This window comes from Daphnia magna, linkage group LG4, assembly GCF_020631705.1.
Source record: "Daphnia magna isolate NIES linkage group LG4, ASM2063170v1.1, whole genome shotgun sequence".
NCBI lineage: Eukaryota > Metazoa > Arthropoda > Branchiopoda > Diplostraca > Daphniidae > Daphnia > Daphnia magna.
The window spans coordinates 7952277-7966011 of NC_059185.1; the positions used below are offsets into that span (position 1 = coordinate 7952277).

Sequence of the window (13735 nt, forward strand, 5' to 3'; positions counted from 1 at the left end):
TTCTGTCCTGTCTCCCTGTTGGGTGCGGCATTTATAGTGATGATTATGAGTAGGTTATCGCTGCCCAGGTGTAGACCTAGTGCAATTGTTGATGAGTTGGCTATTCTGGGTGAGGTGATTGTTAGGTCTAGGATTGTCTCTCTGCCCGTTGCAGGGTCAACTCTAGTCCCATGTCCTCTGGTGTTATTAGGCAAGCGGCAAGCTGAATGAATGTTGAGTGGGGCTTCATGGATTGATCTGCCCGCTTTGTTTTCCCGTGTGTTTGTTTCCCACATGCTGTGGTGTCCGTTAAAGTCCCCTCCTGTTACGTACGCATTTGGTTCACTGATTAGACTTTCTATTTCTTCCACTTCACAATATGCTTTAGGAATGTAAACTGAGGTAAAAGTAATTGATTTCTTGTTTGTGCATTTGGTTTTTACACCTATTGCTTCTATGATGTCCGTGTTTCTTAATAGAGTGGGTATGAATTGTAGGGATTTGTGCACTAATACTGCTACACCTCCGCCTATCCTGTTTTTGCGGTCTTTCTTCAGGGTGTGGTAGGCGTTAAACTTAACATTGAATGTTTTGTTCCAGTGTGTTTCACTAAGCAGCACTATCTTCGTTGGGTTAATGAAAAAAATTTTCTGAATTCTTCTAAGGCGCGTTTTGGCGTCTACCTGGTTGATCAGGAATGAGGTTGAGTTGCGATCAACCGCATTTTTGTGTCAACCTGGTTGAACTGAACCAATGTTTTGGTGACAACTGATATTTCCCCCCTTGGTTGAGGTTCAACTTCAACCGCCAGTCTATATGGCCGAGTTCTACCATGGTCCTAGAGCATAGTAGAACCAGAACCGAAGCAGACGACCCAACTAGGGATCGGCTCCAATTAGCCATAATCGGGTTAACCGCCCCGCCCCGGAAAAAGGCAATCGGGGCTGAATCAGGGTGCCATTTCGCGCCCCGGGGCGGGTTGGGGCAAAAATCAAGGTTAACCCGCTTGCCCCGATGCAGTTTGCAAAAATGGCACCTGAATTCAAATGAATTTGGGTCGGGTTATTATCGGGGCAACCAGGGCAAACTCCCCGATTTTCGATTCGAGGGGAGACAACCTTACACACCGAGACTTTTGGCTCTTCGTTTGCGCATTTAACACTAATAAACATAGTAAATATTTATATTTTCGTGATCCTTGTTTCACGAAGAATGCTTTGATGCGAAAAAAAGATTTTATAAAGTGTTTTTTATGTTTAATTTGTAAATGTCTATTGACCAATCCTCGACGAGCATGACGGCGGCCATTTTTTACGCGGTTTTTACAAAGGTATATGAAACTTAGGGCTAGGTTATCTTTTAATTAATCTTTTTAATTAATTTATCAATCAACCATTTATACAAGGAAATAAAATTTACGTTATATTCATTGATTTAGTTCTCATAAACAGAATTTGGAGTTATTAAAATTTAAATTAATAATAAATCGATTCGAAGCCGAAAGCATCGACTAGTCTATAGGAGTCGATTACCACATTGTCCATTGGTTAGCGAGCAATTTTTCGCGTAATCTAGATTAAATTAGATCAAAATATATATTTACAAATACTGTTTACGTTTCTAATTAAATAAAACTTCAGTTATGTATATTCCTGTAACACTTTTGTAAATTTATTCTACGCATCACTAGTCCAGCATCAAGTGAGAGTATCACCTTTTTAAAATTTAACTTTAAAATCAAGCGTTCATCAACAATACACACAAGAATTTAAAATAAATTTATTATGCAAACGTTTTTATATTTAAACCCTAGATTCAAACGATTTAATAGGCCTACAATAATCATTACAAACTAGCTATCAAAAAGGCACACTCTAATGGACAAGTCGACTCTTAGGGTGCGTTTCCGCGTCCACCTTTTGTTGAACTTTTCTGTTCAACCTCAACTGATTAGTTCACGACCAAATAGATGTTGATCTTTAGTTCAACTAAAATAGTTGAAGTTGAACTTCACGCCAAAATGGAAATTCTAGATGGCGTTGTTTTCTGTTCCCGCCCATTGTCCCTCCTTGTTTTGGAGAAGCTTTTTTTAATTAATTTTGTTGTTTTTCATAAAGTAAACAAAGTAGACATAAATTACAAAAGTCTTTTCGAACTGTGAAAAAGCTACAATAAATCAGTGAAATCTGTCTTCATATAACTGTTGTAACTTGTAAGTTAATTTTTCAAAATTGTTTATAATTTTGCAAAGAGTGTTGGACACATTATTTCGTTATTTATAGGTGAAATTGCTACCGATAAAATAATCCTATACTTATTAACTACCCAATACGCCGTTGAACATTTATTTGATTCAAGTACTGATGACGAATATTCAGATGAAGATGAAGAATGCATGGGTGTTCTTAATTCCATTGTATTAGAAAGATATCCAAGACAAGTTGGTTATCTAAATGTCATAATGTTATACTACCAGACTGATTGAATTTTGAAATATAAGTTCGATAATATTTCCTGAGATTTTCCCATTTGGTTCTGCATGTTGCACCTTTATCTTCACCACGTACAAGAAATCCTTGTTTAGAAAGACCAGTAGCAATATCATTCCAAATTTGCTTTTTATTTGTTCTGTCTTCAATAAGGAGACTCCACTTCTCCTTTAAGAGATCTAAAATATTAAAAGTAAATGAAATACTATAAATAATAGATATGTAAAACAATGTAGATTACTCAATAATAGTTCTGTTGCATCCATATCAATGTTCAATTGTGATGTCCTTTTCCCACCATTCCAACACTCCTTTAAAGCACTATTATCAGGCAAAATACTACTTTCAATTTTCATTTTCATTAAGATTTATCTCTGGTAAATTAAACGCATTCAAATCAGAATGTAATGCCTGAACGAAAAATAAAAAGAAATGTATAATAATGGAACACCGTTGCCTCATTTATTTATATAATGACTTTCATGTGCACAAAAAGGGGCGGGGAGATGTATGACATGAAGTTGAACTAAAGATCAACCGTGGTCCAGACCACGGTTGAGCAAATTCAACTTTTCTAGTTCAACTTGGAATTTTGCTTGACGCGAAAACAGAGGTTGAACTGTCTCTTGGTAGAACCCCCTAGCGGCAGTTGACAACAAAACAGCAGTCGACCTCAACAGTTCAACAAAAGGTTGACGCGGAAACGCACCCTTATAGACTAGTCGATAAGAATCGACTTTCCTCAGTAGAAAAAGTGACGGTGCGATTCGTCGCTAAGGATCGACGAGTAGTCTGCGACCATGTTGTACAGGTTGACGATAAAACGCACCCTTTTTTCGTTAACCAATTCGTCACAGTTGAGCTCGATTTCCGTTTTATGGTTAACTAAAAGTTCAACCAAGGTTGTGATCGACCAAATTTTGCGAGCTCAACCACAAAAGTTCAACCACAGTCCAGACTGTGGTTGAACTAAATTCAAGTTGGTTGACCCTTCTACTTTATAATAGTTCTTATTTTCTTTATTCTGGCAACCTTTTTTTTGTTCAAGCCATCACAGCAGACGGCTTTCTTTAGATAAGGACGTGGCACGGGGGTCGTGGTACACGCTTGTAATTTTTTTTTTCTATCACAATGAATACAAAGTGTGAAGGTGTTTTAAGGCCAAGAGGTAAAATATTAAATAAAATAAATAAAAATATATAAAATAAAAAAATATAAAATAAAAATATGTTAAACTTTGTAATAATTCCTACATTAACATTTAATACCATTCCAGAAATTGGAGATTAGAGATAAGTAAATAACTATTGAATAGACATTGAAGAAATTGTGTCATCTGCATTTTGTTGTTACAAATTTTTTATGTTGACGTTTTACGTCTGCTACTCCACACTAATCAATATATTTAAAAATTTTAGCAAAATTAAATAAACTACGTATTACTATTATCAATATTTTTGAAAAATTTACATACACCGTTATTTTTTTTTATTTGTATCAAATTTACAATTAAGCATTTCTGAAAGGGATGGGAAAGTAGGAGGAGCTTTCCACATGTAGAGATCAATTTTCGTTTTATGGTTAACTGCGTAGTTCAACCAAAAAGTTCTACTCAACCAACGTAAAAACCGTTTTATGGTCAACCAAAACGTTGAGCAGCTCAACTACAGGTTGACGATAAAACGCACACTAGGTTGACCATCTAATCTTAGACCATGCGAGTACCACCTACCTGTACCTGGTAGGCCTGAAACACTAACTCCAGTGAACAGACCAACAGGCATTCCGGGCGAAATTAATAAGCGGTGGTTAGTGGTTCGTTCCCGTTAACGCAACTAAAGTCAACAGATCAAAAGTTATTTTCCCATCAGGCTTTGGATAGTCAACCGGCTGGCATTGTGCAGCGGGTTTTAGCTTTCGATGGTCAGCACCTAAAAATTCAAAATTGTCGATGTTTATAAACTACACAACCTATTAAGTCATCTATGCCTCTGCTTTCAGGCAACTTTTCTTACCCCGGATTTATTTCAAGAAACAGCATGTTAATTACCATTTTTCAGACATTGTGTAATGAAATGTTCCAAGGAAAGATAAGAATGGTACTCGATCATCTTCTTAATACCAGCCTGAGGATATGTCTGAAATTCCAATAAAGATGAGATTATGAACACCAGACTCTGCATCTAGAAACTTAATTTACTTTGTAGTCAAACCGGATGCCCGCATTTGTCAACTGGGAATTGAACTTCACTGATTGAAAATGTTGAACCGGGTTGTATGGGAATGAATCCATCAACAATATCGTATCATTTTTTATCATTTGAATGTGTTTGTCGGTCTTTGACAGAACATAATATTGCTGATCAACTGCATCTCCCAAGTACCTTTCAGCTATACTGGCCTCTGAGCAAAATAAACCACATGAAAGGCAATTCTAACGTTGGGAACACGATGGCTTGTTTTCTACCGTATCTCAACCAGTCAGTGGTAGGCGAAATGACGATTCCACATCTGAAAATGGGCTCTTCCTGGTGGAAGAGGAAACTGGCCGCGCAAACGACTGCTGTGATAATCCATCGAGGAATCTGAGGGATATCATCACTAAGGATTGTAATAATACATCCAGCAAGTCCAGAGGCACTACCGATAGCCAGTGTTATGAGCATCAGGAAAAACAGCACGGCAAATAACTAAAGGTTGGAGCAAGCAATACAACAATCGCATCAATAGGGAAGTTAAACCCAGATAAATATGCACACCGGGGGGACAGAATCAAATTTCGAAATAGCCTCTGGGTAGGAAATGAACGCCAATCCCGTGCCTCCTTCGACGACATTCTCAATAGGCTGATTTGTTTCGTAAGATAAATTACCGAGAATTGCAAAAATCGTAACTCCAGCTAGAATACTAGTAAAAGTATCAGCGAGACTGACTATCGTTGAATCCCTTTGAAAGGCAATAAATTAGTGTTAGGTAATTTGACTAATACTAATGAAACTATAACAATACCTGTAAATTGGATGACGGAATGGATTATAACTCGAAAATGTAGAAATTGGTCCAAACCCCACAGAGAGAGCGTTCCATTATAAACCAATGCCTTACAAGATATTGGCTAGCGAATTAAAGCTATCCAAGACTTGGTAGCCTAGGACCCATTCTTTAATAAACCAAGGTTCGTCAGAACCCTGGCTAACAAAAAGAAAGAGTCCCTGCTCCCAAACCCTAGCTAGCTTAATTCTAAACCAAAATCCTTGTTAGGCCTGGCTAACAAATGGAACACGGAGGGCTGATTCTAAATGCTATAAATAAATAAAAAAGTAATATTAAATAATGTTTAAAAATAAGATCTATAATTAAAAAGAATTAGAAAAAAAACTTACTTACCGAACATAGAGCAAACATTCCAGGTTCACGTTCCATTATAAACCAATGCCTTACAAGATATTGGCTAGCGAATTAAAGCTATCCAAGACTTGGTAGCCTAGGACCCATTCTTTAATAAACCAAGGTTCGTCAGAACCCTGGCTAACAAAAAGAAAGAGTCCCTGCTCCCAAACCCTAGCTAGCTTAATTCTAAACCAAAATCCTTGTTAGGCCTGGCTAACAAATGGAACACGGAGGGCTGTCTTTAGATGTTTATAAGCATCCAGTTATAAAGCAACGTTGAAAGCAATCGATCTTCTTCGTGTTCCAATCTCTTCCGTTCCGTTTCGCTCAGAGATTTATACCTAATGAACAGTTATGAAATGCTTGGTGTGCAAATGAAAGATGATTTGTAATACCTTTCCATCATTTCACCAGGTCCTTGACCCATCCCGACTAAATCCCTTTCCTGGGACACTGCATCAAGGAAAGCATCTTCTTGCTTTCCTTGCAAACTGGATCTATCCTTGCCAAGAAGGCCCTCGAAAATATACATTCGCACGGATTCGGGACTTGGAGTGCCGGCTGTTGTTACCATATTGCCAGCATGCTAGCGGTAGCCTGTCGTAATGGAAGATTTCGATGACCAGCCAGCTGCATTCTGCCGGACGAAACCGCGAACAACCTAATAAATCAATTGCCTAATAAATAAAAGAATTTTTAAAATGTTTTCAATTTGTGTTTTCATCTGTTGTTGATCTGGCTCTCCAACCAACATGGTGCTTCTAAAGGATTGATGGGAGAGTTTCTGACGGTAAAAGGCCGGATTGGTAATGATACTCCCAGCCTCAGAAGCACTGCACGATCCTTGCCCGTCGCCGCTTGCAAGGCTAGTCTGAAACGTTTTCATTAAACACGTGCACTATTAAATGCTGCACGGAAAGAGGGAAACGATTTTTTTGTTTGTTTTTACTTGAGATTCCCCTTGTAAAGAGAGCAACATAAGGTTTCGTTTGCGCTCCAACAGTTTACGCAGTATGTCTGGATTGCCTGGCTCTGGGCTGGACGCGTCACTTCGTGACATTCGAGATGGAACTGGTGTTCCAGCTGCTTCCGGTGAATTGCTGTAACTTCTATCTGACTCTGTAGCCAAAACACTAGTCCATGGACTATGAGGTGACGGTAGGTTTTCTCGACTGCCCATTGGACTGCCACGCTAAAAACATTTCAAAAATTCACTATCATTTGCAACACTGCGATCTTCCACCAGGTAAAATCCTTTTTACCAATGACGCTTGCGCAGTAGGCGTCATGAATAGGAAATGGATGGTTTTGGGCCCGTCAGTAGGCGTCAATACGTAGGATTTTACAGTCATCAGAAGGCTGGTTGAAGCGAAATCCGAAAACTTGCCATCACTCACGTCTTTCGTCCAATAATGGGTGTGAGCGATTTCCAGCAACTGGAAGGAGGATGCCATACCTCCAGAGCCGTGATTGATGTACGTCTGCTCCAGACCTGCGGTGACAGCTATCAACATTTTCAGCATTCCCTTCCACACAGCACAATTGATGAGAGATATAATTATCTCTCTGATTAGAGTTCCTAAAAATACCGGTTTGAATTTGATCGTGTTTGCCTAGAGAGCGGAGAGCGCTGTCCATTGAACTGGCCTCGTCCCAAACGACGAACTGCAGCGGTTCGTATTGTTCGCTGTGTGTCAGTCCACTTCGAGTGTGTTTAGCGAAATTGGCCAGCAGATTCTGAGAGTTGAAGAAACGTACCATTGCCACTCTAGTGGCAATATCCACCGAATCGACATCGTTGCCATAAATAAACGGACTAAAGTGGCCTTGGCCCATTTCCGATGACGCAGAGAAATCATGACTTCCACGATGATGCTGTTGCTGTTGATTGGCCATATTTCCGCCAGGTCGAATGGTTTCACCGCTCATGCTTGCTAATGCTTGACGCAAATGATTACGTAAAATGCTGCATTCGGGTTCGGGTAGCGGTGGAACATCATCTGGGGGTTATATACAGTAATCATCATTCACTTTGAACGCTTTTGCGTTTTACCATAAGCGCCCGTGTTAAATGCGCATGACTCCGACCCGCTTATTCTAGTCTAACATATAAGCTATTTCTTATACATTTATATCGCTTAATAGCTAAGAAAATTTTCTATTTAGCGGTGAGATTGAAAAAATTTTCTGATTGCTGGTTTTTCCGTCAAAGTAAAACCCAGCTATCTTTGAACATGGTGTTTCTTACATGTTAGCTTATGGAGAAAGGGTGTTTTTATTTATTTAATTGTACACAAACGGCTTGAACCATTTGCATGCCGTTTGTTGGCATTGATACGGATTTCATTCTTCTGTAGATGCTAGAAATCCCCTGGTTCTAACTTATGAAATGAATTCCCTGAATTAATTTTTTGTCGACACACGTGTAATTTTAAGCGAATCGGCGCGGTGTCCCCCTCTGGCATACTCCCAGTACCACCCGCTGAACCTTTGTTCAGCGCGCGCTTGTAAGTACAAAGTAGAGGGTGGTACTGGGAGTATGCCAGAGGGGGACACCGCGCCGATTCGCTTAAAATTACACATGTGTCGACAAAAAATTAATTCAGGGAATTCATTTCATAAGTTAGTACAGGATTTCTAGCATCTAAAGAGGAATGAAATCCGCATCAATGCCAACAAACGGCATGCAAATGGTTCAAGCCGTTTGTGTACAATTAAAGAAATAAAAACACCCTTTCTCCATAAGCTAACATTTAAGAAACACCATGTTCAAAGATAGCTGGGTTTTACTTTGATGGGAAAACCAGCAATCAGAAAAATTTTTCAATCTCACCAATAAATAGAAAATATTTTTAGCTATTAAGCGATATAAATGTATAAGAAATAGCTTATACGTTTGACCAGAATAAGCGGGTCGGAGTCGTGCGCTTTTAACACGGGCGCTTATGGTAAAACGCACAAGCGTTCAAAGTGAATGATGATTACTGTATATTGGTTTAAAAATATGAACACTGCATGTTACCATTGGAAATATGAGTTGAGAAATGCAGATTGACATGTTGAGCAAGTGGCTCCTCAGAACCGAATACGCAAACACTCCACAAAGTGCGGCTTGGTCTCCCTGTAAAAGCAGACGAAGCAGAATGATTAATTGGCACCTGAATTTCGTGAATTGTTTACGTACCTGAAGATATTAAAAAGTTTTTTTTCAATGAAAACAAGAATAGGGGTTAGGTAAAGGTTAGGGGTGGAGAACCAATAGGCTCAATCCATTTTTTATTCTAATTCTAAATCCGGGCGAAATGCGTGCAAACGTAAGCACGCATTTTAGTGGTCCAAGCGCGCTGGGATTGCGCGCAGTTTAGGGGGTTCAGGCGCGCAGGCGCGTTGCGCGCATTTTAGGCACACCCGTGTGATCATGCTGTTACAACACGGGTTGCAGTGAGCGAGCTCAGGTGGGGGTGAGCGCGTACACGGCACCCTATTTCCAGCGTTCCTAGCGGCGGAGGGCCGCAACTCGTGTTTTGACGTCTGCCAGGCTTTGATAAAACGCTCACCCCCGCCTGAGCTAGCTCACTGCTGCGTTTTAAATTTCAACAGTGCTTTGAAATTGTTACTTTTTGTCTTCGTGTTTGGCGAAGATGACATCCTGCATCTGAGATCTAAATAGCTACTTAAAAAATAGGTAAAACTGCGAAACGACTATTTTTTCCGTATTTTCGTAAGTAGCTCTAGCAATTAAAAGGTTCCCCCACCTAGGTTTTCCTCGTTCTCACCTTCAATTTTTCTGTGTTGTTTAATTTGATTTGTCTTTTACAACAAAAACTTAGTATGAGGGTAAAAATGAAGACAACACGAGTAGAAGTGAGCTAGCTTTGGCGGGGGTGAGCGCGTAAACGGTACGGTACCCCTAGCGGCTGAAGGGTGCATTTAATGTTTTTGCGTCTGCTGGGCTTTTGTAAATAGCTCACCCCCGCCTGAGCTAGCTCACTGCATGTGTGCGTGCGTGTTGTACCGCTTAATTGTCAAGAGTGCTCTTAATTAATTTAGTAATTGCTGTTCTCGTGTGATTCAATCTGCAGTTTAATAGGCACACTGACAAAATGATTCGTAAGGGCCGTAAACCAACCCCACAAAGTGAAGAGGAAAGGCTTCAGCAAGAGAAGGAAAAAGAAGAAAGTCAGCTAAGAAAGGCGGCTAACCGAAATGCAGCAAAACGAGCGAAACGAGAACCCAAGTTCAACATGTGTCCTGTTCTAGGGCATGCAAAGGAGTTAACTGAGAAGTCAGTGACCAACAACCAAGAACGGCAACTCAAACAGCAAGCCCAACAAAGTTCTCATAAAACCCAACCACAATACAACACAAAGAGCAGCAGCTCAGCTGGTTATTAGTGCACATAATCCATCCTTTTTTATTGTCCCTAATTAATCATCTAATTGTGTGACAGGTAATGAAGACTTGGATTGTTTAGCGGATCTAGAAGGCATGGATCAAGCACGAATGGACCACTCATATGCCAATGAAAACACAGTGAACTCTTCAGGTATATTTTAAATTCAAGAATTAAGAATAGGTAAATCAATTAATTTCTTTTTAGTGTTTGATCAAGGATCAAAGGAAAATGCCATCCAGCAGTTGCGAGAGAAGCTGAAAGAATTGATGATGAATTGGAAGCCAATCAAGCCATAGCTGACTCCATGTCCCCTGAAATAAAAGAAAAGAAAAAAAGAAAATCTGAAGAAAAGGATCTTGATTGTTTGTGGACTGATGTTGAGTCCCTTGCTTTCAAAGCTTTTGAGCATCACCATGGCATTAGGGGATTTAGTTGCAAGAACTGTGGTGACCAAAGCAATCAAATAATCAACTGCCTTGATTGCAGTGAAAAACTCTGTGGAAAATGTGACGAAAAAATCCACCTGCGGATTCCATTTAATCAAAGATCATTTTATTCTAATACTCGGCCTGGAAAACAATTGCTTCCGACTGAGTTTGTGGATCATCAGGGGCAGATTGTAGTAAAGAGCGTTTTTATCCCGTTGTGTTCCCCAAAATGCGACAAATGCGATACACACATGTCACAAATTGCTGGTTACCCGTTTCACGCTGTCGTCACGCCAAAAGGTTGGTTTCATACATTTTCCGTAATCAGTTTTAAAATCTAAAACCTCAAATTTATTTTCTTATTGGGAGATTCGATTTAAATAGAACTATTTTTCACTGTGATAACTGTTCGACTAATCAAGAAGCGGATTTCACAGACTTTATTACTTCTGGATACTTCCCTGGCTCTCCTGTATCTACAAAATATCTTTTTTCATTCGATTTATTGCGTTTGTGGCGTCATTTAAAATACTTGACGCCAGGTACCTCTGAATATAAGTTTTTGGAAACAATTATGGCGATATCTGCTGATTTAGGAAGAGTAAAAAAAAGTCTGACATGTTATAATAACAACTATATTTTTATAATTTTTTGTAATTTGTTTATTTAGCGTGGAACAATTAACAAAAAGTTGTTTAATAAAGCGAGCAAGCTTTACGAATACTTCAATTCCCTGTTGGACGAGTATGTAAAAGGAAAGAGAAAAACTATTTGCAGAGCCTGTACCGATAAATTTGGTAAACCGTGCCCGCTTGGTTTGCATTGTGACTGGTGTCACAAATGCGTAAGGAGGTATACGGATAAAAAGTGAGTTGTGCTTTTAAGTAAAAACTTTTCACTGGATAAAAAGATAACATTTTTATAATCGAATTTCAGGAAGAAAGGCAAAGCTTGGTTTGGTGATAAACTTATAGTTTCTAGCGAAAATGCAAAGAAAGTTAAGGATGAAATTAATCTCGTGAGACCTCCCGGAAAAAGCACAATAGCAACAAATGTGGAAATTCTCAGTTTCTTGCCGCCAGAGAAGTTTCGACCAAATACAAGAAATTGGAAGCAACAGGAATTGTTATGGCTTCTTGTGGTCACGACGTTGTTCACACTGCTGTCGAAATGCGCGAGGGAGAAACATTTAGAGATACTTTGGCAGCGCATATTAAATGCAGGGATTTTAATGCAAAGTTCTTGATCAACGACGTCATTTGTCAATATTGGGATTTTGCGAGAAATATAGGATTCCTTTTGCCAAAATACAAGTATCTGACGGAAAATATGAGTCCGTTTTTGTCGTATGTGCATGGTCAAGCGCACGGCTGGTATTGTCAAGTAACTGAATTAATTCAATAGCATGAAAACTTTCATTTATTTTTTTTTCACTTTATTTTTTGTAGGTTATATATTTTGGCCACTGGAAGGAAGGCGCATGTATGTTGTTAGGGGAAGAAACAGAACGCTTTTTTTCGATTTATGGACCATTCCAAAATTCAACCAAATGCATTAGCGAAGGAAGTAATGTTGCAAAATGGGTTATATTTCATTTTTTACTTAATATTAATAGAATTTGAATCTTTAGACTGGATTGACTTTTTCACTTGTGCAGGCTTCTATATAAATGAAAGAAAAGAGTGGAACATACCACGAATAATAACAATTAGAATGTTCAAGGTAGTTGGGGAGATGTGTGTAACAAAAATCTGTTAAAGGTGATATCGGCTTTAAATTTTTAGGCTGTTGCTGGACTGAAATTCTACACAGCTCGTTTCCAAATGTTGTTGGATGCAAACCAGTTGACCGAGGAAGATTTGCCATCCATTCAAGAGGAACTGATAAAAGAAGCTTTCGAATACAGTATGCATACTGTAAATAAAATATATATCATTCTTAATTCTTAATTATGTTTCCTCATCTACTTCATAATCAGAGAGTGGATCAAAGCGGAAGACTACAACCGATATTTCCACACTACAAGATGAGTTAGAATGGTTACATTACGAGTGGATAAATGTAAAAAACAGAGTGTCTGCCGTAGCAGGTTTGTTTTACGTTATTTAAATATTTCACTTCTGTCATAATTACCATCGTTTTAACCAGAGGGGTGTAAATGGAGAACGAAGTTGAGGAGGAAGCAAGGGACCTTATACGCTTCAGCAGGGGAAAAAATATTGGAAATCAACAAGCTGATCACAAAAACTCGCCCCAAAACCACCGAATTTGTGAATCAAGATCTTGAAGAAACTCCTCTTGAACTCGTTACCATAGAACATTTTGAAGAAGGTCAAGATCTTGAAGAAACTCCTCTTGAACTCATTACCATAGAACATTTTGAAGAAGGGATTTTCCCTTGGGAACCAGCTAGCCTAAGTACTTTACCCAAATCATGTATCTTCAGTAAAGAATAATTTATTAGTTTAAATATTACGATAGGGCCGTATAAGGAAAAATTTAAACTCGTCGACTGTTGGCATAAGCGGAATAGAAACAAGGAACAAATTGAGCTTTCGTTCCTGGAAATGTCACAATTCATCACTTCTGTTGGTTGTAGCATCAACTCATTAACCACTGAAATAAATGAGCTAAAACACAAACTTTCCACTGATGAGATCCTGCTTGCTCACATATTTCTAAAGGCTCAGGAAATCAGGCGATTAGAAGACCTCCGAGAAGTTGCATTAAGTTACGCAAAATTTTACAGGAAAGATGTAGTAGCGGAAGAAGTTCCACAATTTCTAGACGATGAAGAGGATGATGATGAAATACAAGAGGATGATGATGAAATGGAAGAGGAGGAGGATGAAATGGAAGAGGAGGAGGATGAAATGCAAGAGGATGAAGCTGAAGGATTAATTACTCAATAATATTGTCAACCTAAGAATGTGTGCATTTGCGTTTTTTTTAATAAACAGAAGTTTGCAATAAAATCTTAGTTGTCACATCGAATCACTTAGGCATTATACAAGATTAGCATACAGTTAACGGTAAAAAAGCTTGCGTAAAGC

General features: G+C 38.8%; 3 protein-coding genes and 1 long non-coding RNA gene across 4 annotated transcripts; 2 read left to right on the top strand and 2 right to left on the bottom strand.

The window, feature by feature from the left end:
• Positions 1-4495: 4495 nt before the first annotated feature.
• LOC123471287 (inactive dipeptidyl peptidase 10-like) lies at positions 4496-5154 on the bottom strand. Its single transcript, XM_045172453.1, has 3 exons — positions 4936-5154; positions 4669-4871; positions 4496-4606 (listed from the first exon to the last, which is right to left on the bottom strand). The coding sequence occupies exons 1-3, from the start codon at positions 5132-5134 to the stop codon at positions 4511-4513; spliced, it is 498 nt and encodes a 165-aa protein (XP_045028388.1). The 5' UTR covers positions 5135-5154; the 3' UTR covers positions 4496-4510.
• Positions 5155-6590: 1436 nt separating this feature from the next.
• On the bottom strand, positions 6591-7392 carry LOC123471288. Its single transcript, XR_006645689.1, has 3 exons — positions 7121-7392; positions 6808-7050; positions 6591-6729 (listed from the first exon to the last, which is right to left on the bottom strand). It is a non-coding gene; the product is annotated as an uncharacterized LOC123471288 (long non-coding RNA).
• A 2554-nt stretch (positions 7393-9946) lies between these two features.
• LOC123466489 lies at positions 9947-11553 on the top strand. The gene is given in 6 exon segments (XM_045172369.1): positions 9947-10244; positions 10309-10404; positions 10459-10521; positions 10524-10982; positions 11048-11283; positions 11353-11553. Coding segments are annotated over 6 exon segments (1338 nt in total). The 5' UTR covers positions 9947-9961.
• A 141-nt stretch (positions 11554-11694) lies between these two features.
• LOC116930830 lies at positions 11695-13641 on the top strand. The gene is made up of 7 exons (XM_045172368.1): positions 11695-12065; positions 12131-12248; positions 12313-12404; positions 12467-12587; positions 12661-12771; positions 12831-13100; positions 13164-13641. Exons 1-7 carry the CDS (start codon positions 11811-11813, stop codon positions 13592-13594), a joined length of 1398 nt encoding a protein of 465 aa, XP_045028303.1. The 5' UTR covers positions 11695-11810; the 3' UTR covers positions 13595-13641.
• Positions 13642-13735: the final 94 nt, after the last annotated feature.